This window comes from Akebia trifoliata, chromosome 3 (assembly GCF_017979445.1).
Source record: "Akebia trifoliata isolate Shusen 1 chromosome 3, ASM1797944v1, whole genome shotgun sequence".
Classification (NCBI taxonomy): Eukaryota; Viridiplantae; Streptophyta; class Magnoliopsida; order Ranunculales; family Lardizabalaceae; genus Akebia; species Akebia trifoliata.
In genome coordinates this window covers 52,777,344-52,798,955 of record NC_141377.1, presented here as the reverse complement: position 1 = coordinate 52,798,955, position 21,612 = coordinate 52,777,344, and the positions used below count along the sequence as shown (strand labels likewise).

The following is a 21,612-nucleotide window of genomic DNA, read 5'->3' as shown; positions in this document are numbered from 1 at the left end:
TTGAATATTTCTCTCAATTGGGGTTGGAGTCATTTTTTGTTGAACATACCCAAATTATTTCAATCAAATTTCTCTTGATTTGTTATATATGGGAACTACTTTTATATTTTCTCAAATATTTTTATTTATAATTTTATTTTTCCTAATCTTTTCACTCATCCACCTAAACAATCACATCTATATCTATCGGGTCAACAAATAATTAAACATCAGACTTTTTCGATTAGGAATAAAACTTTAATCCTATAAAAATTGGATACAAATCGGATTATTATTTGGATTTGATAGGATGGGGCAAAATTGGCCAAGATCTATGAGTAATCCAAATTTTCTTGTTTGTGAGAAGATAATTAGAAATTAAGTTCATCTTCCTTATTGGAGACCTACACTTTAAACTCGGCCAAAGTGAGTTGATTGAATTACGAGTTCACTCATAGTTAAATTAATTTAACCCAGTTCTTCGAGTTGACTATGAAATTCCTCAAATCCTAATATAAATCCCAAGTGTAATTCGAGATATGTGTTGTATTTAATGTTTATTTTCAGAAAATAATCCTAATTTTTATAACTTTAAAATTATTTTAGATATTTATTAATTTAAAATAATTATTTGACTCTCCTAGTTCGATTTGCAAGTGATCAGGTTGACTCGACTCAGTGGTCTCATAATAGACGAGTTTTTGAGTTTTAAAAGATAGCTTAAAGACAAGGGATAACATCTAATCAAACATTAAAATATGATTTGGATTCAAGTCCCCCACTAATGATATTAAACTATATAATATATTCGCAACCGTGCGGATTGCATCTAAATTACGAAAATGCCATCGACATTTGTTCAACCTTCTTCCTTATGGCTCTCAAATTTTATTTTATTTTTACTAAACCTAGAGATCCCATGTTTAATACAAGGCCCTGTTTGGGTTTATCTGGTGGAAGCAAAAGTAGTTTGAAGCATAATTCAAAATTATTGTTTCATAAGAGGTGATTTTTGAAAAATAGCTTTGTGAAAATATTGATAATTATATTATAAAATTTGATCCTTTTGTCATTAGTTTCATATTGGTGGGGAGGGATATTTTATTTATCAAACAAAAAAATGAGGAATTTTTGTTTTTGATGATGAGTTGTCCGAATCTATAATAGGCCTAACTAGTAGGGGTGAGGCAACTAGGGTTGCAATACGAGCAGCTAGAGGGTAAATCAGGGCTTAAATGAAATAATGGAACCCTCAACCTCTCCTTCAAGTCTAAGCTCACTAATCCAAGCTCAACCTGAACTTGATATCATAAAATTGGGTTGAAGGTTGCAATACGGGCGGCTAGAGGTAGGCCTGTCAACGGATAGATATCCGATCGGATAGTGGTGTATTCGAATTCAAATCCGAAATTTTTTAGTGATATCCGAATTCGAATCCGATCGGATACCACTAACGAATATTCGAATTCGTATCCGAATAAATTATCGGATATCCGATATTATCCGATTCGAATCCGAAATTTACTATCCGAAATTATATGAAATTATCCGAAATTTATCGAAAAAAAAACCCTAACCTGACGAGAGAGAGATTCCGATCGGCTTATCCATGGACGCCGATGTCCCAAGTGAGCCACCGAGAGAGATTCCGACGATAACCGCGAGGGGTTGAGATCGTGGAAGACGATGAGATCTGTAAAAAGCTTTTGAGAGAGAGAGAGGGAAAGAGAGACAGAGAGACTCCGACGCCGATTCAACCTGTCAATGGACGCCGTTACCGAAGGTGAGCCGTTGAGAGAGTTGACAAGTGTTTTCGACTGAAGACGATGAGGGTTGAACCGTTGATGACGATGAGGGCTGTCGATGTCTCGTTGAGGGTTGAAGACGATAATGTCTCGTTGAGGGTTGAGCACGATGAGGGCCGTTGATGAGGGTTGAAGACGACACGAGAGCTGTCGTAACCAGATCAGGCCAGCCATAGGGCTGTCGATGAAGGTTGAAGACGATGAGGTGAGGATAAGGGTAGAGGGCAGAGGGTTGGGTTCTGTTCGACTTCGACAGAACCAAAGTTTTACCTCGTAATTGATTTATACTTAAAAAAAAAAAATCAAATAAATTATTATTTTCGAATCGGATATTATCGGATTCGAATTCACCTATATCCGAATTCATATCCGAAACGCTATCGGATATTGAAAACCATCCGAATCCGAATTCGATATCCGATTTTTCGAATTCGAATTCGAATTCGGATTTCGGCTATCCATTGACAGGCCTAGCTTGAGGGTAAATCAGGGCTTAAATCAAATAGTGGAACCCTCAACCCATCCATCAAGCCTAAGCTCACTAACCCAAGCTTAACCTGAGCTTGATATTATAAAATTGGGTTGAACTCGGGTTAACTCAAGTTTAAATAAATTTGGATGGTTTGATCGGGTTGGGCTCGTTGAATTAATATAATTCATTTTGATTAATAAATAAATTTAATTTTTAAAAAATAAAATTATTAGTGCCTTCAAATCTGTCATTTGAGAGAATATTTGGCTAAATCATACTAAACCAAAGTTCACATTAATATTAACTAAGTGTTCTCAAGTCACAATAATAAGATGAAATAAAATACCTAAATTAAAAATCAATAATTAATATAAAAATATTTAAATATTGGTATATGGCATTGGGCTTGAGTTGAGTCGGGTTTCTCGTACCTTAAGTTTGAATTGAACTCGGGTTGAGATATTCTAACTCAAACTCACCCTTCTACTTGGTGGAGTTCAATCCAACCCGCCCAAGTTGCAGTCCTAGAGGCAACTGGCCTCTTAGAGCACCATATCTCACCCACAAACGCTAGAAGTGAAAAATAGGTTCAAATTATTTACTGCTTCTAAATCTTTTTTTGCTTTCAAGCATGAGACACGTCTCTTTTTTTTTTCCCAAGTAAAAAGGGGTTTTGTTCCCATGTTTGTAACATTAATTAACACGGAAAGATTTTACCACCTCACTCAACTTGGTACCTTCTCTCAAATATTTGCCAAATAATAACTTGAATTCAAAAAGTATTTATCAAAGTTGAAATTGTAAAAATGCTTTTTGAATACAAAATATATCAAACAAAGGAGTTATGATCCGTTCGATCGCACAACAATGATCTTCTTTAAAGTCAACATAATCAAATGTTCAAAATCATCATCGCCTTATACCAAGGATTTAGGATTGACTGGACAAAATCATCATCTTAAAAATCAAAATCTCATCATAAAAACTCGTGAGTTAGTTGAACAAGTCACATTCCTTCCTTTTCCTTCAATTGTAACTAATTCTGTGTAATCGGTCAATTCAAGTGTTTTTATATTTGCTTTCATTATCTTAATTCACACATGTTTTGATATGTAATTATCGATCAAATATTTAGGTGGATCCAATCCGACAAATGGGTACCAATCCTTTCGATCTAAATAGTATCACAAGACAAATTTCATATGGTACACATGCCCATTCATTAGGGTTAATTGGTCAGACTCTACATATTTATATAGTTTTATAGTAAAATTATTCATTTCACGTGTACTAAATATCGAAATCTACGGTCAGGATCATTTGATGCACTCTATTTCGGTATACTAGAAAGAGAAACATATAAACTTTAAACTGATTTAGACTTGCATTTGGTTCATTCTTTTTGTATAAATCGATATAAATATCTAAATACGGAATAAAGTCCAAAATACCCCCACCAATCATTTTCAAAAATAGATATTCCCTACTTTTTCATGACAAGGAATTTTTGTCCTTTGTAAGGATAAATTTGTCTAATATCAGAATCAAAAGGTTAGTTTCAGTCATTTTAAAAAATAAAAAATAAAAATTTAGACGTGGATAGCTTCAGAAATTCCGGATCCCAGTACGAGAATAGTGGCACGTGACCGACACGTTGATGTGGTCCACAATGTCGAACTACGTGTCCAATGATGACGTGTTTAAATGGGGACCACCTAATAAATCAGGAAAAAGTCATCACAACAAGTGGACCCCACTTCAATGGCAAAAATACGTAATTTCGTATCCCATCATGGGCAATATAAAACGTAATAAAATTCTATCTATAATTTTAGAAAAGAAAAAGAAAATTTTCTGCCGGGTTTACACAAGCCAACAGGGCTGCCTACTGCAAAGCAGACAAGGAAAGAGACGCCAAAGTACTGGCAAAAGTAACGGTAACGGCGGTTGAGTTGAAAATTTCCGTTAACTCGGGACAACGCGGTCAGTGATTCGGCGCAACAGCTGCTAAGTCATTAAAACGCCGTCACAAATGTCAGACGCACAGAGGTACGATTGCGGATCCTCTATTTCAGGATTTACCCTACACCATGTATTTGTCTCACACGTAGTAATCAAAACCTCTGGGGGTGGGCCTTCCTGCCAATGGATCGGATCCGATCGCATCAGATCCCAGATATGATCCGTTCGAATCCAATTACTTTTGGATAGGGGCCGTAGATTTGGCTTCTATTGGATTGACTTGGGTCAACAAGATCCCTAACTGTCAATTTGATGGTTCAATCTTGTTGATGTAAAAATTTACTCTATCTCGTGATCCTTTTAAAAAAGAATTTTTCTTTTTTTGAGCTCCTAGGAGGACCTACAAGGACACCATTCCGACACCATTGTAGAGTATTTTTAGAGGAAATATTGTATATCTTTTTGACGTGTTGCACTTTTATATTTATAAAAAAAAATTTCCTTATATTTTTTCGAATTTATTCCATGATTCTCGTCCGAACGATTACACCTGTTTAGGAATTTGTCTTGATTTTCGTGAAAGCAATTACATCTCATACTCCATATTTTACGGGATTTGTATCGAAATCCACACAATTGAAATTTGGTAAGTCGGCTTTTCTAATAATTCGGACGATAAGTTAGATTATTATGTAATTCAAGATTGCCATGTGTCACTTGTTCAAGAAATATCCTTCCCAAATCTCTTGTAGGATTTCCTTATCCTCGACCAAGGTTGAGATTTGATTCATTGTCCCGTATCAACTCTGATCCAATCCGTTAACAGCAATACTTTGTAGGCATAGTCTGGTCAAATATTACGCGCAAATTTTATTAAGCTACTTCTAAACTTACGAATCACGAAGGAAAGAATATTACTGGGGCCCATGGGCCGGATGCAGTATAACTTGTGACAGCGTGTTGTACGGAAAACAGTAACCCAGGGTTAAAAATTAACTGCAGTTAGGTAACGTTAGTAGAGAGAGAAAGAAATTAGTTGTTTAGAGAGAGAGAGAGAAAAAAAAAAACGAGGTGTATAATAATAAGACGCTCGGAAACCGGTTTTGGGGATTTGGTAACGGCAGATTTCTGGTTTTCTGGCGGGAGAGAGGAGATAAAGCTATAACGTAATCAAGGTTGCGCAAAAGCGGATTTTGAGCTTCGAAGGAGATTTGGCAAAGCGGTTTGAAAGCTGACAAGTGGTTTTGTAACCGAAGCAGAGGTGATAGTGGTTTTAACCTCGATCGAGATCGAAACCGAGAGGTTTTTAAAGTTAAGAGAGACGAATCGAAAAGTCGGCGGAATCAATGATTCGAAAACGGTTTCCGTTTTAATGATTTTTGTTGGTTTTCTGTGTATAAATGGAGTGGATTAGGGTTTATGTAATAGTGGTATTTGAGGTTTGATTTGGTAGTTTTTCGAGTTTTGATTGATTGATTGAACAGTGGTTTCATGGCGAGTATGGATGATTTCAGAATTTCTTCTAGTTCAAAGTCGAATTTCTCTGGGGAACGCCCAGCGACAGGTGAAATGAGATTTGAAACCTTAAATTTCGATGAATTTGAGTGGTTTTTGGGGCGAAAATTTGTGGTTTTCGAAATATTCAGGAAATTAAGTTTTAAAATTTTGAATTTGTATGTGTTTGATAGGTTTTGGGAGCGAGGATCTCTATACGGAGCTATGGAGAGCTTGTGCTGGTCCTCTTGTCGATGTTCCTCGCCAAGGAGAGAGGGTTTTCTACTTTCCTCAAGGGCACATGGAGCAAGTAAGCATTTTTGTTCGAATTTCAGCTATTTTTCTCATAAAATAACATCAATGTATGTTTGATTATTTTTTCCTAATCTGTCTTCGGGATTTTTGGTTACTGATTTTGTAGTTAGAAGCTTCAACTAATCAAGAATTGAATCAGTTTCCCGCGTTTGATCTTCATTCAAAGATCCTTTGTCGCGTTGTTCACATTCAATTACTGGTAGTTTTTTTTTTTTTTTTTGTGCATAATTTGTCGTACCATTTTTTTCGATTTTTTGTTGTTAATTTATGCAATTTTGTTGATTATAGGCTGAACAAGAAACAGATGAAGTTTATGCACAAATTACATTACAACCAGAACCAGAAGTAAGAATGTGTGTACTATTTATTTAAATTTTAAATAATTGTGAATTTGAATTCAAGTAGTGATGATTCTGTTTCAATTTATATAGCAAAATGAGCCTAAGAGTCCCGATCCATGTATCCACGAACCACCGAGACCCGCTGTCCACTCTTTCTGCAAGATTTTAACTGCTTCCGACACGAGCACTCACGGTGGATTCTCTGTTCTTCGGAAACATGCCAACGAATGCCTTCCAGCATTGGTGAGTTCTCTCTTCGAGTGAGTTAGGTTTCTGTTTTATGTGATTTTCTTATGTTGGTTATGTTTATTTGATCTTTATTCAGGACATGAGCCAACCAACCCCAACCCAGGAATTAGCTGCTAAAGATTTACATGGGATGGAGTGGCGATTTAAGCATATCTTCAGAGGTATATCGATCTCTCAATTCCGCTAGTCTGTTCTGTTGTACAATTATGTCTTTGTTTAAATTGTGGAAGGATGGAATTCTTTGTCAAATAATCCAGTTAGAATCAGATGCAATTGTGACATTGTGATTTACGTCTTTTGGATCAAATGATCAGGCCAACCCCGGAGGCATTTGCTCACAACAGGTTGGAGTACATTCGTCACTTCCAAGAGATTGGTTGCAGGGGATGCCTTCGTTTTTATGAGGTTTGTTTTTGGTACTCTTCTCTCTAATTTACAGTTCACGTCCAAATTGGGTAAAATCATATTACGTGGTAGTAGAGTCCAAAGTGTCCTGTTTGCTTTGAATTTTGGAGCAACCTCGTAGCTTTTTGTGTTTATTTCATGCCCCTACTTCTTCGTTAACATGTGGGATTCCTCCTTGAAGAATCCACCCTGTAATCTAAAGGGGAGGATTCTACCAAAATTTTGAAGTGGAATGGGAAGCTTCAAAGTTTTTTCCATGTGGTATAAGTTTTGAATCATAATGGCTGGTGGTACTGTTTAGGGGGGAGAATGGAGACCTACGTGTAGGAGTTAGGCGACTTGCTCGTCAACAGAGCACCATGCCGTCATCGGTGATTTCCAGTCAGAGCATGCATCTTGGAGTCCTTGCAACAGCATCTCATGCCGTAGCAACACAAACCCTTTTCATTGTTTATTACAAACCAAGGTTTGAGATATTTCTTCTCTTTATTGAGGTGGAACAGAATGTTTTTGTTGAATAAGAATATATGGACCTTTTCATTCATTTAGCTTAACATGGTGTTGGTCAGGACTAGTCAATTCATAGTAAGTGTGAACAAGTATTTGGAGGCTGTTAATAATGGGTTTTCAGTGGGGATGCGATTCAAAATGAGATTTGAAGGGGAAGAGTCCCCAGAAAGAAGGTATTTGTAGTTCCGACATCCACTAACATTTTCTCAGAATTTTTCCGTTTGAAGGACTTATTTTACTAGTCATGTTGATGGTTTTTGGTCAAACAGGTTTACAGGCACTATCATTGGGGTCGGAGACATTTCTCCCCAATGGGCAGATTCTAAATGGAGATCTTTGAAGGTTTAGATAAATTTGGAGCCATTTAGTTTGGTTGGTTCTTATCTTATTTTTGATACTTGCATTCTCATTATCTTGTATTGTCTCTTTCCAGGTCCAATGGGATGAACTAGCATCCATTCAAAGACCAGAGAGAGTTTCTCCATGGGAGATAGAGCCTTTTGATGCTTCTCTGCCTCCAAGCGTGATTCAACCCACAGTAATAAAGAATAAGAGGCCCCGACCATCTATTGATCTCCCGGTTCTTGGTAAGAAAGCTCTCCACTGCATCTTTTTGTTTTCCTCTTGAATTTTAAGTAACTTATTTGTTCCCACTTTATTTGGATGTAGAAAATACTAGTTCAGTGGCTTCAACTTTCTGGTATCCGGGATCAACCCAGTCCCATGACCTAACTGCATTGAGTGGTCTTGAAGTCCAAAGCAACGAAAGCCAAGTATTCTGGCCTCCTAAACTGAAAGAAATTAACGGCAACCTCAACAGGAGTAGCAGTTGTAACTCAAGAACCAGACTAGATGAGGAATGGCCTTCTTCTCCCCTTGTGAATGTTTCTCTGAATTTGTTTCAAGATACAGCTGAAGATGGTAAAAATGTTCCCCCCCAATGGCCAATTATCTCGGGGTATTCAATTCCTGATCAATCATCAAAGCCAAGCAACAGAACAATTCCTGACCCAATAGAAAAGGAGAAGAAACTTGGAACCCCAAGTGGGTGCCGATTGTTTGGGATCGAGCTGATCAATAACTCAAATACTGTCATAGCTACTGAGTCTGGAGCTGATTCAGAACAGTTGGCCCTTTCTAAGGCCTCCAAGGAACAGAAGCAAGGTGTGTTGCAAGTTTCAACCAAAGAGATCGAAAGTAAGAGCTGTTCTTCTACCCGAAGTCGAACTAAGGTATCTTGAACTTACATATTGCTGAGCTTGCATTATTCAAATAAAGAGCACCCTTACCCCTTTTTTTTTTAGATAAATACTTACGAAAAATATCAATCTGTGTGTTTGAGAAGGTGCATATGCAAGGGATTGCCGTTGGTAGGGCTGTGGACTTGACAATATTGGAAGGGTACGACAAGCTTATAAATGAGCTGGAAAAGATGTTTGAGATTAAAGGAGAACTTCAACACCGGAATAAATGGGAAGTTGTCTTCACAGACGACGAAGGGGATATGATGCTTGTTGGCGATGATCCATGGCCGTAAATAACCTCCACTACCACTAATTTGATAGGGATTTATTCTTGGTTTTTTTATTATTATCCAACTATATTAATTTCTTGTTATGTTTTTGTTGCATGATTATTTTCAGGGAATTCTGTAAGATGGTTAGGAAAATCTTCATATATTCAAGTCAAGAAGTGAAGAAGATGAGTTCAAGAAGCAAACTTCCTTGTTCATCTCTAGAGGAGGGTGAACAGGCTGTAAGCTTGGATTCAGAGGCAAGAACTGAATCATGAAAACTTTGTGTGTCTTTTAAAGAGGAGGAAGGGTTGGTTCTAACTTTCGGAGAACAAAACTTTAGCTAATTTGACTGGATTGCTTAGGAAAGGTTATATTGGTAGAAAGAGAAGTGTAGGATTGGAATCTGTGAATATTATTGTTTTGGAGATTGTGGGGTTCTGATTCATCTGCTCTTCTCTTTTAAAAAAGGGAGAAAAAATATCGCTTCTATGTATTGTGTTTAAGCAGTATCGTCTTTGTTTGTGTTTTGAGTGAAAAATTGTGAGTATTTGAACTCTTTATCTTCTGTTTTGTAAAATTTTAACTGATGGTTAGGGGATTTGATGGTGATGCTCAGCACAAAGAAGTTGATCTGCGAGCAATCATTTAAGTTGATCATGATTTTAGGTACTCAGATGTTTTTTTACTTGTCTTCCAAATGGTGGTGGCCCAGTGATTTGATAATTGTGGATGTATGATGGGGTGGGCAACATAAATGTTGTCAGAGAGATTCTATTACCAGACCAATTTTTGCTAATGCCACCCAATTCATATTTAAATGATCAAATAATTAGGCACATCTTGGGGGGTGGAGTTAGCAAAAGTTGGTGGAGCAATAGAAGAACTCGTGATGTTATAATCCCCTTTATATTTTCTTGTTTTCTTCTTGGCTTAGTGTAGGAAACCCTTCGAATGAGAACTTGTAGTATGGTCTCCCACTTTAGTAGGGCAACACTGCCTTGATAATGAGAGATTTATATGCTTTTTTATTTTTTGGCTGAAAAGATGTTTTAGATGGAAGGATGTTGGAGCATGGTTTTAAAACTTGGTTTCACGTCTCATCTCGTCTCAATTAGCAATGAGATCATGATTTTAGACTCACTCTCTTTAATTTCCTCTAGTTTTAGAGGAAGATGGAAGTTTTTATCAAACCCCTTCTTTCTTTGGTTCACTTGGTTGTGAAGTGAAAAAATTAATTTGGGGTGAAAATGATAAGGTTGATATATCTCGTTCATCACGGATATCTTGGATAAGATTTTTGATATCTCATACGCGACCGTGTTGTTATTGGGCGTAATGGATTGACAAGTTGTTTTCATTAAGATTTACTTAAAAAAGGGCATTTTAGGGAAAGATTGTTTAGACAGGGGGATAGGTCAAGTAAAGGCAGAAGACATCCATTTGAAAGTGACAAGAGAAAAGATTTGAAAGAGAGTGAAGATTTCTCTACTGACTTGTGTTACACTGGTGTATCCATTCAAAGCCTAAAAAGCAAAATTAAATTCCACACTCCCTCAATAGTAACAAAGTTAATATGGAAAATGACCTTAGGCTACATAGTCTTGAAAGTAAACTATGGACCAAGTGGTGTGTTTATTCAAAGATATGAGGTCATTTAGATTTACCTTTCTCATGCAATGGACATAAATGTCATCTTTGGAGAACTTTGGTCTAATTTGGAAGTTTAAAGCAGAATGACTTAAATGCCCTCACCATTAAAATATGCCATCATTATTTTGAACCATAAACCTATTTTTATTTAGATTAGTTACTTAGTGATGGTGGGAAATAAATCAGGTCTATGGTATCATCAACCATTGACTTTACCAACAAAGCTTGTTGGCACCTTCAAAAATATATATATATTTTTTTAAATGTTAATCTTTTAGCTCTCAAATGTCCATGGCTACAATCCATGATTTTCAATCTTGCCCTAACTTATTGTAGAAAACCTTGATTTTCTATCCAAAATGTCATAGTTTCTTCTACTTCCCCATTTCTTGAGGTATCAAGATTGAAGAAGATTGATTTTGAAAAGAAAAATCAAGTTTTTCAACTAGTGGTTGAATATGAGGGTATTTAGGTCATTTCTTAGTCTTAATCAATACCAAAGCCAAAGGATGTACCATTAGTTTGAAAACATGGATATCTCTAAAAACAAAAAATATAATTTTTTTTTATCATTTCACTTCACTAACTAGTCAAACTTCTCAAAAAACATTAGGTGCTCAAGGGGCTATCTTTTTAACATTTTCCTTTGTACAATCAAACACCGACAAATATTTTCTTCGAAAATCTATTTTGTAAGAATCATTTTCTTATAAAATTTATTTTCATAAGAATTTTTTTTCTCTGGAAACATTAACACCATAGAACTTTAACTGGGTCTGTCAATGAGCAGGGTCTGTCCAAGCTTGGTTGATCCCTAACCCAACCCTAAAGAGACTTGTTGTACCTTAGACTAGTCCTATATCTCTATTGGGCTTGTTGGCTATGCCCAAATCTGGCTCTAATGGGTCTGACTTGGGTTCACATTGATTTCGGATTCTATAGTAATAAAATTTATGCAATTTTTAAAACCATTTGAGATTGCTTTTAGTGAAAATAGATATGATTTTCAATCAGATCAATAGCTTGGTGAACAATATATTCTAGTTATTTTATAACCATACACCTAAAAAACACAAGATCAAGGCTCTAGTGTTGTTTCATACAAGTCAAGAAGGGTTGGTGAGCCCAATTGGCACCCCACTAGCTTTAATACTTTAACAGTGAGAATAAACAAAGAAGAGAACAAGCTGAAAATGGAAGAACCAAGTATGGGAAGAAATGAATAGAGAAAAAAAAAATGAAAACCAACAAAGAAATTAATAAAATAAAAACTTGTAAGAGAAGAAAATGAAGGAGCTAAAAAGGGTTTAATGTGATTAAGAAGTTCTTTCAATTGTTCGAATGTGGGTTTGTGATTCATCATTCTAGAAAAAACCAGGTTGGTACGATATTGTCCGCTTTGAATTTTATCCCACACAGCTTTGAAACGCGTCATACAAGATGGGGTCAAGCTTTGAACGTTTATCTAGTTGACGTGGGACTAAACTCAAAACTCTTCCTACCATTTCCCAGAACACAGGACGGTTCCACTTCGACCCCTCAATTTCAATAACCCTTTCCCTGGTTTGTGTAGGCACACCATTGAGGTTGTAACATTCTCCCCACCCAACTGGATGAGCCATCCTCAACTATAATACCATCGGTTGTTCTCCTTATCCACACCAGTACGATATTGTTCGCTTCGGATTTTATTTCGCACGACTTTAAAACACGTTATACTAGATAAGGTTAAACTTACCCTCATAGGCCAGGTTTTGAATGTGTCTACATAGTTGACCCCCTACTATTCTATCAAGCACACAAGACAGCTATACTTCAACCCCTTGGTCTCAACAACCCTTTCCCTGGACTGGGTTGGTGCATTGACGAGATCATGACAAATGTAGATCTCTTTTCATCATGTATAAAGTTTGTCAACATGGTCTTCGGATCCATATTTTTGTTTGTTCGATAAGTTCAAAGGTTCTTTGTTGCAACTGTTTTGTTTGTGAAAATTTTGTCCCGCATGGAACAAGTATAGGATGTTCTTGTAATTTAAAGTATCTCTATTCCATATCTTACGTAACGTTAATGTGATGCAAGGACAATTGAAACCACATTCGCACACATAGGGCTTGGTGTGATGTGGAATATGGGTCCTTATGTGTGCTTTGGTCTAATAATTTATCTGAAATATCCGATTTTCTACTTGTTATTTCTCTCTTCCATAGTTAAAAATTTACTTAACCTTGAGATTGTTATTTTCCTTTTATGAGACGTATCGTTCAGATTTCAACTGTAATAGGAACTACACTTCCATTAACAGAAGCATAGCTCTGAACGGAGAAATGGAGGATTAGGACTCTCTTAACCAACCCCGGATCCTTGAGATATGCTTTTGACGATTATGATGAACATTGACTTCATTACTAGGAAATCTTCGACCTCATCTTGGTCTGCTTTCTTCCTCTGAATTCATCGGAAGTCTCTACTTCAAAAAAAATGTGGAGGTAATTTATATATTTCAAAATTTAAAGGGAAAAAAAATGACAATTCGACAGTCCAAAAGAGTTTATACCTATATATCTTTCACTTGTGAGATTTGATGTAATTTTCTTCAATAAAATTGTACAAAACATGTAAAACATACCATTTTTCACTATATCTTGTCATTTTTTTCAGTAGAAGATAAAATTAGAAGTGCATTGATTATAGATAAGTGACTAAGAAAATGAATTGCAAAACCGATTACAGCGCAGACAAGAAAAAAGGCACAAGATTGAAGAATCTAAAAGAGCAAAAGACTCGATAGAACGTTGATTGAGATAGTAAGAGCGGATATGAACATAGAAATCATAACCTTTGGACAGAAACCAGTGAAAGAACAAGACACATTCCCCACATCCCAAATTTTTGGGATAAGAGTTCGATAATGATGCAATATCTAAATGTGACAAAAATGGTGTTTTCTTATTAAAAGTAGTGTTTCTTATTAACAATACATGGGGAAATCTAACAAAAGGTAAAAATTCAAGGATCTGTAAAACCAAGGAGGATGTGGATCCAAAGAACCCTCCTTGATTAGGTTCTCTAAGAGTACACGAAAAGGTAGCTAGATAGCTTACCCACAAGGAGTGAGTTTCTTATTGCCTGCACCACGAGGATTATCATCTTTCCAATCATCCATCGCCCTTGCCCCATCTTGAGCAGCTTCATCATCATCATCATCTTCATCAGTGGGTCCCGGCTTTTGACTTTCTTTGTGCCATGAGGAGTTGGCTTCTTCATAGAGTCTAGCATTCATTTCTTGCCAATCATTCATTATCTTCATTTCGGTCAATCCAGCTTCCTCTATACTCATGGTTGGCAACCTACATTCACAAATAGAATTAAGGGCGTTATCAGAAATTGAGCCAAATAGCACCAACGAGAGAGAACTTATTATTAAAAAATACTAGAGCACCATACCTTGGTGCCAGTAAACAAAATGATACATCAGAGCCTAATCATTTGATTAATTATTTCACGAAAATGGAATGCAATTTTACCTGTGACTTGGCTGGAAAACCTGGGCTGCCATTCTTTCTCTCTCACTGGTAAATCTTCCACCTACGACACTTGCTGGTCCAAATATTAATGGCTGGTGTTTATGTTCATGCACCTGAGAAAGCTTTGCTCTTCCTTCAATAACATCTTGGGCAAAGGTGGCACATGTAATTGGCTCTGCTGGTTTGGTATATTGTGCACGAATAGCAGCATTGCGATGCCAAGCTTCTGCTGTCTTGGCACGATTGTCAAGGATTTCTTGGGCAATTTCGTTGTTCCCCTCCTGCAATGCAGTTCAAAATGTTTCAATCTGTATAAGAATTACAAAAGAAGGAATGGCAAAAATACTCAACATATCTAATAGGCAATGTGCATTTCTCTCTAACATCACATAAAGCATATTAATACCTGTATCTGCTTTTCCTTTATAGCAGAAAGCATTTCTTCCTCTTTCTTAAGCATTTCCAATAGGTCACAGGCCTGTGATATTTTTGCATAGAAAGAACTTAGCATGAAAATCTGTACATACTTTTAGGGAGAAGCATAGCTATTACAGAGTTCCACAATCTCAAAATAATTGTAGTCTAACCTTACAGATTGCCAATGAGATGGTAGTAAGCCACGCCTGTACAAATGGTAAAGGTAAATTCAGAGAAACTCCAAACCACAAGATAACGAAAACAAATGAAAAAAATCCAATACTTAGGACTAAATGCTTATTATTCTATTCATTATTTCATTTCCTCAAGGTCTACACTCAAATGTTCCCTTCTCATAAAGAGAATGTAAAACCCTATTTTGGGTACTAATTTTTTGATTCCAGTCAGTAGGAGGGATCTTGAGAAATATAAATTACCTTACATGATCATGATCACATATCAGAGGGGTGGAAAAAAGACAAATGAAAATATACTATTTTCTCATTATTGTGTTCACTTGAACCACAAGAGTATTCAAGTTTTCTTGTGAAATCGTGGTAATTAAATTCTTTGTTTTGGGATTGTTAGAGAAATCATTGTAGATAAAATAATATCTTACTGCAAAATATAGCAAACCACACAATATGCTTTATGATCACAAAGGCCAAATATGGTCATAGTGTAAGCATAAGCACGGTCTCATGGTTGTACAGCATAACATTGTAGATGATGATATTCATTATAGTCCTTAAAAAAAAAAAAGTTCTAATTGTTCTGGAAAATTACTTACGGGGTCTAGGTTACTGGGGCAATGTTCTGCTACTCTAATTTATTGTCAGGTTGGATAAAGTACCTCAGATTAAAAAAACATGCGCATTCAAAACAAAATTAAAAAAAGATAACAATGCAATAGATTCTGAATGTTAAAATATATTTCATTTAACTTGGACGTGCCAACTGACCTCACGTTCTTCCTCTCCATCATCATCCAACACTTCTTCCTCCCCAGCCTCTATAGGAGTTGATAAGGCTGCAGCTTTGGAAGATCTCCCCCGCCGCTCCTTCCGTTCTTTAATATCTTGTAGCTTTGATTCTGCAGCCTTCTGGCGTTGGAACCGAGCAATCTAAAATTGAAAGAGTCAGAAATATAAGTCCTAGGTCGCATGCCTCTGACCTATGTTACCCAATTTGTTGCTACTAGTCTGAACCACGAAACGGTATGAAGCGAACCAGTTCGCAGTATGATTCGTACTGGATTCATAAAATCAAGCGAACCACGAACCCACCAAATTTTGGTAGGGTTCAGCAAACCAAATAATTTTTTAAATGTTTTGGTGAACCAAACCAATTTATTATATTTTTTTCATTGTTCATATTTAAATTTTGAATTATTTTATTATTTCTATTTTAATTTGAATTTTTTAACATTATAATTGTACTTGTAACATGTATACTTGAATTATATATATGCACAAGCGAACTTAGGTAGCGAACTAATCTAGGAAACCAAAGCGAACCAAGAAACAAATTGTCTCTACCTACCCCTATGAATTGGGTTCATTCTAGAATGGCGAACCATGAACCCAAATTCAAAGCAAACCAGGTAACATTGCCTCTGACAGCTAGCAGACTAACTTATCAAGTTGGTTTCACATTGTAGAAACAGTTAAGTGCCCATGACGACAATTAACCTTAAGAACAGTTCAATCTCTCCAATTTTACTTGATAGCAGAATTCGGACTCACCTTTTTAGCCCTTCGAGCTGCAGGAGTATCTGGCCCCTCTTGTACCAGAATTTGTAATTCTTCTTCGGGTACAAGCTCCATTGCATCACAAGATGAAATGAATTCCTAGACCATTAAACAATTTTAAGTAAATGAGACGCAAGAGAACATGAACTCGAGAACATGAATAAAGGACAATTCTGAGGTTAAAACAATGAAGAACTAATATATGTTTAGGGGCTCTAAATACATGCTGAAAAACAATACAAAAACTCTAAAACTACAATTTAGTGTCCAGGTACCATGGGTTCACCTTCAATTTGTCCTGGGACACTTTAAGAACTTGTATCCTGTCATCCTCTGCAAGTTTTTCAGTCAACTCTGCTAAATAAAATGGTACCTGTAGAAAAGAAGCAGTGTACAATTAAAATTACAGCTCCATGAAATAAGAGAAACTTGACACACATGATTGAATGGGGTCATGTGGATTAACATAAAAACGTGAACATCCATGAAAGAGATCAAATCAGCTCCAAGAAGGCATACTGAATCAATCTGCCCCAACCAAATTAATTCAAATCCAAAGATTATAACACCTACAAATGCAGTACTTTAATACTTGAGAAGAATTGGACAACCCCATGTACTTTCTTGGCCCATGACCATGCTTGGTTTTACCAATTCCTCTGTCCAATATAAACATTTACTCCTCTCCTCATTTGAAGAGCCTAAGAACCTCCTACACAAAATTTGACAAGCCAAACTGACAACACAACACTAATATGCCATAGAAGCATGAATGTGCCAACTTGCAAAGTTGGTAAAGTATGAGCATTGATACTAAAATCTGGTTTCAAAACCCGTCTTCCTCCACTAACAAGCAACCACTGACCTACTAACATATAAACAAACTATGGAATCATGCTGGCACACAAAAACTCAGTGGCTTTATTATTGTTTAATGAAAATTTCATCTAACTTGAAGTTCTTTATCAATAGAGAAATTTTCAGAATAAATATTGAATAGGCTTGAACAACATTATAGACATTGTGGAAAAATGTACAACAAAAGTCCCAAAATAAATCTGGACAGGGTTTTCAGTTGCATGCCTTTTATTGCTCCTTAATTAAACTGGAATAATGTTGTAGGGCTGTTTAGTACTGAATTTGATCAGAATTAATGGTCTAACTTAACAGTCAAAATTTGCCATTTGCAAGTGAATTTTCATCAAATTAGGAACGTCATGATGATTTGATCTTTTTAAGGGTCATCTCCACAACATGGACAACTCATTGAATGATTGGACCATACAACATGATATTCATCTCCTCCCCACAATCAGGGTATGAAACAGGGGCAAGGGAGTATAGACAAACTCTACATATAATGTTATATTTGCTAAGGGTAAAAGCTATCATTTTGCGAAAATTGCTAACCAATGCAATTCAAAGGGGGAACAAATCATAAATATCACACGAGTGCGTGGTTGTCCACACCAGTACCTCGTCTGTTCAAAGAAGTCCATGCAAGAGAGACTGAGTTAACTCCCAAAACTTGGTTTTTCACTTGCATGACTTATAATTGGTTTCTTACTACACAACTTGAAACCCAATTCACTCTCTCTCTCTCTCTCTCTGGATGGGTAAGCTGGACTTGAACCCATGACCTCGAAGTTGCTTGGCAATGTGTCAAACCAACTGAGCTATGGTTCTAAGAACAAAGCTAACAACAGGAATTCTACGAGTTAATCCATTTAGTAATGCAAACATCCCTATTTTCATGCTCTGTTGGATTGTTCGAATTAAAATTCTTAGATTGGCCCATGCTACCAGATAAAATATTAGGAAATAAATGGAAAAAAAAATAATAATAATAATTAAACCACTTCGTGAACATTTCAATCATTTCTACATGCAGCAAGAATCAGTAATAAACCTAGAAATGAAGAAGAGGAAAAACAACCAAAGATCACAAATTTTCAACATTTAAACTGAAAATAAATATTACCAGCAAGTATTTCAGATTAGTCGTGCTGATTTCCTCTTTAGTCTCGTTGGATGAGAACAACCCAAGCTTGCTAATCATCCCCTCGCACTGCTGCAAACCTTTACAAGCTTTCCTCAATGTATCCTGCAAAATTCCCAAATTTAAATCCAAAAATCACCTCAAAAATCTATAATTAAAAAAAAGTCAGAAAATCTGACAATTGGAGACACCGATCAATTGATGGATGAAACTACCTGATCGACACCCGAATCGGACGCCGTGGCATGTATCTTCCGCGCTTGTTCGAACAAAGCGGGAAGGGACAGCTCCTCGGTCTTCCACTCCCCCATCGATGAAGAAATCCAAAACCAGCGAGAACACAAACAGAAACCCTAGATATCAAAGAAGAGTTTTTTTTTTCCACGGAGATTTGAACAACAACTCCGCCTTTAAAGATCGAATTGAAATATAAAAAAAATCTAGGGTTTGGCTTGAACTCTAGTGGAATGATCGAAGAAATCCTGGGAACGATAAGAGAAATGGATGCGCGCGTCTGCATATATCTCACCGTTTAAACCAAATAAAATCTAGAACAAACATGGCGTACGGCGTATGTTAGTGTTATCCTGTTCTAGAATAAAACACGTGCACGTTAGCGAAAGCGGTATAGGAAATCTTCTGACTGGGCTTGGGTAAGATTTTTCCTACATGAGTTGGGCTTAGGTGGGATTTTAGGTCCAAAACAAAGCCCAAAATTTAATAGACTAATTTAGTCAGCCTCATTTAAGTTTGGGACAATGCCTGTGAAGGATTCTTTATTGACAATATGTACCAAATAGCCCCTGATAAAAAATATGGACCATTTAAGTTTCTCTTAATAAATATTAATCTATTAAGGATTTTTTGAAGATACTTCTAAGAAAAATACTTAAAATACCCTTGTAACAACTTTACAAAGTGGTTTGATCTAAAGATATATGAGTCAAATTAAAATTTTGACCAATTTATTTAGTAATTAATATTTTAATAAAAAATTATTCAAAAATTTAATATAATTTTATTAGACTCATTTGTGTCGACTTGCTACTTTTTGAGTTGAATCAATTTGAAGAAATTTAAGTTGAATTTTAAAATTATTTTTTAATTATTTTAAAATATTTGTATATTTTAATTAATCTAAAATACATAGACCAAAACAATTTAATGATGATAATGACCATACTCATTTCCATCATCATCATCATCATCTATGTAAGTTAGAGATAGCTAGTTTTGCGTAGAGAAAATAATGATTTTTTTGTTTTTTATATTTTTTTTCATTGATTTATAAGAGATGACCATAATTAAGGGGCACATCGTTAATTACAAAACAAAGGTGTACCTCGAATATTCTCAAATAAACATGTTTCTTTGAACCTAAAAAATAGTTGAAAGAGTAATTACGACATTTTCACTTACAAATTCATTTTTAGACTAATATTTTATAGAGTCCATATTTTTTTTAGAAGGGACTTTTTGGTGCATACTTTCAAAATATAGGGTTTTGCGGTCTTTGTCCTTTTAAGTTTTGGTGAATATTTCAGAAACCATGTATTTTTGAATTGTTGACATAACGTATAAAATGATCAAAATACCCACATCTTAAACATCTTGCCAAAACTCGTGATTATTTTGAAAAATTACTTACAAGACCTTGATGAAGGGATTTCTTTCTATATAGTCCCCAAGTTTTGGGCAGTAGTTTGATAGTCAATTTAGTAAACTTTTAATTTATTAATGGTTCCTCATTATTGGTTAGTTCAGTAGCTCACCACTTTTTATTTATTGTCGAGGTCTTTACTGTTGAGCTCACCAATTTTTATTGTTGAGTTCAACATTTTTTTATTGTTGAATCCGACAATAAAAAATGTCAACAATAAAATGCGGTGATCTCAACACTGGTAAAATCTATGTGTTTCTATCTTTTGAGCTTTTCCATCTAAACTGCATGGAAAAAAAAAATCGACTAAAAACTCCACATAACGATTTGTTTAAATTATTTTAAACTAAAAGAACCATCATGTATTGGCTTTCATCCAAAAACGAAGCAAACAAAATAAATAAATATATATATATATATATATATGGGTCGGGTTCTGTGTACCCCTATTACGACTCACATTGCGACACACCGTTTTGTCTTATATGGGCAAAAATGTTTGGAATGGGCTGATTTTTTGTGAGGATGATCTATATGGTGAGGAGATCATCCTTGCCAAAAATCAGCTCATTATGAAACTTCTAGCCCCATGTTTACAAGTTGAAAATTTTTAAACCGTCCAATTTTTGTAAATCAATTTTGATGGGGTTAGAAGTTTTGGAATGGGATGATTTTTTGCTAGGATGACCCCCTTATCACAGAGATCATTCTCACAAAAAATCAGTCCATTCCAAACATTTTTGCCCATATAAGACAAACGGTGAGTTGTAATGTGAGTCGTAATAGGGGTCGTAATAACGCCATCCTATATATATATATATAAGGAAATGTTCAGCACCCTAAGTTTTACCACACACTTTAACAAACGTTTTTTGTCCTACATGGGTTAGAAGTTTTGGAATGGGCTGATTTTTGGTGAGGATGATCTCTATGATTAGAAGATCATCCTCCCCAAAAATCAGCCCATTCTGAAATGTTTAGCCCCATGTTTACACGTTGAAAATTTGTGGACCGTCTATTTTTTGTAAACCATTTTTGATGGGGTTAGAAGTTTTGGAATGAGCTGATTTTTGGTGAGGATGATCTCCTCACCATAGAGATCATCCTCACCAAAAATCAGCCCATTCCAAAACTTCTAACCCATGTAAGACAAAACACGTTTGTTAAAGTGTGTGGTAAAGCTTAGGGTGCTGAATGGGACCCATATATATATATATGTGTGTGTGTGTGTGTGTGTGTTTTCTAGCTTTTTTACATACGTCCTTTTGAATGCTTGAACCAAATTCTTGAAAATTGCTTCTTCTTCTTTCTCAAATCATTTCCATCAAAATGGAATCTCTGAAACTCGATTGGGATATTAGAAATCTGAGTTGTTTTGGATGAAAACGATTAATTTGAATGGTTGGGTAGGTTCGGCATTCAATTGTGACAAAAAGTTTTACTAAGAGAAATCCTAAAACATAGGCCCGATTAGAAAGAAATCCTCCACAACAGCCTTTTAAGTGATTTTTTATTAATTAAAAAAATAAAAAGACAGAAAAGAGTAAATTTTGTTATTAA

The 21,612-nt window shown here is 35.7% G+C and overlaps 2 protein-coding genes across 2 annotated transcripts; one reads left to right on the top strand and one right to left on the bottom strand.

The window, feature by feature from the left end:
• Window positions 1–5,286: 5,286 nt before the first annotated feature.
• Window positions 5,287–9,731, top strand: LOC147407910 (auxin response factor 18-like). The gene is made up of 14 exons (XM_086436689.1): window positions 5,287–5,782; window positions 5,907–6,022; window positions 6,134–6,226; window positions 6,316–6,372; window positions 6,459–6,611; window positions 6,694–6,778; window positions 6,932–7,022; window positions 7,324–7,488; window positions 7,592–7,705; window positions 7,802–7,874; window positions 7,966–8,119; window positions 8,202–8,764; window positions 8,878–9,065; window positions 9,176–9,731. Exons 1-14 carry the CDS (start codon window positions 5,710–5,712, stop codon window positions 9,321–9,323), a joined length of 2,073 nt encoding a protein of 690 aa, XP_086292815.1. The 5' UTR covers window positions 5,287–5,709; the 3' UTR covers window positions 9,324–9,731.
• A 3,897-nt stretch (window positions 9,732–13,628) lies between these two features.
• On the bottom strand, window positions 13,629–18,926 carry TAP46 (2A phosphatase associated protein of 46 kD). Its single transcript, XM_086436688.1, has 9 exons — window positions 18,608–18,926; window positions 18,375–18,497; window positions 16,680–16,766; window positions 16,388–16,492; window positions 15,605–15,766; window positions 14,813–14,848; window positions 14,632–14,703; window positions 14,226–14,506; window positions 13,629–14,048 (listed from the first exon to the last, which is right to left on the bottom strand). The coding sequence occupies exons 1-9, from the start codon at window positions 18,701–18,703 to the stop codon at window positions 13,799–13,801; spliced, it is 1,212 nt and encodes a 403-aa protein (XP_086292814.1). The 5' UTR covers window positions 18,704–18,926; the 3' UTR covers window positions 13,629–13,798.
• Window positions 18,927–21,612: the final 2,686 nt, after the last annotated feature.

What these genes read in the sequence shown, in the direction of transcription:
- LOC147407910 (XM_086436689.1), top strand. Translation starts at nt 5,710, where the DNA reads ATGGCGAGTATGGATGATTTCAGAATTTCTTCTAGTTCAAAGTCGAAT. An exon ending in ACGAATGCCTTCCAGCATTG is followed by an intron (nt 6,612 to 6,693) that starts GTGAGTTCTCTC and finishes ATCTTTATTCAG; the next exon opens with GACATGAGCCAACCAACCCC. An exon ending in CTACCCGAAGTCGAACTAAG is followed by an intron (nt 8,765 to 8,877) that starts GTATCTTGAACT and finishes GTGTTTGAGAAG; the next exon opens with GTGCATATGCAAGGGATTGC.
- TAP46 (XM_086436688.1), bottom strand. Translation starts at nt 18,703, where the DNA reads ATGGGGGAGTGGAAGACCGAGGAGCTGTCCCTTCCCGCTTTGTTCGAA. An exon ending in ATGGAGAGGAAGAACGTGAG is followed by an intron (nt 14,849 to 15,604) that starts GTCAGTTGGCAC and finishes CCATTTGTACAG; the next exon opens with GCGTGGCTTACTACCATCTC. An exon ending in TCTCATTGGCAATCTGTAAG is followed by an intron (nt 14,704 to 14,812) that starts GTTAGACTACAA and finishes AAAATATCACAG; the next exon opens with GCCTGTGACCTATTGGAAAT.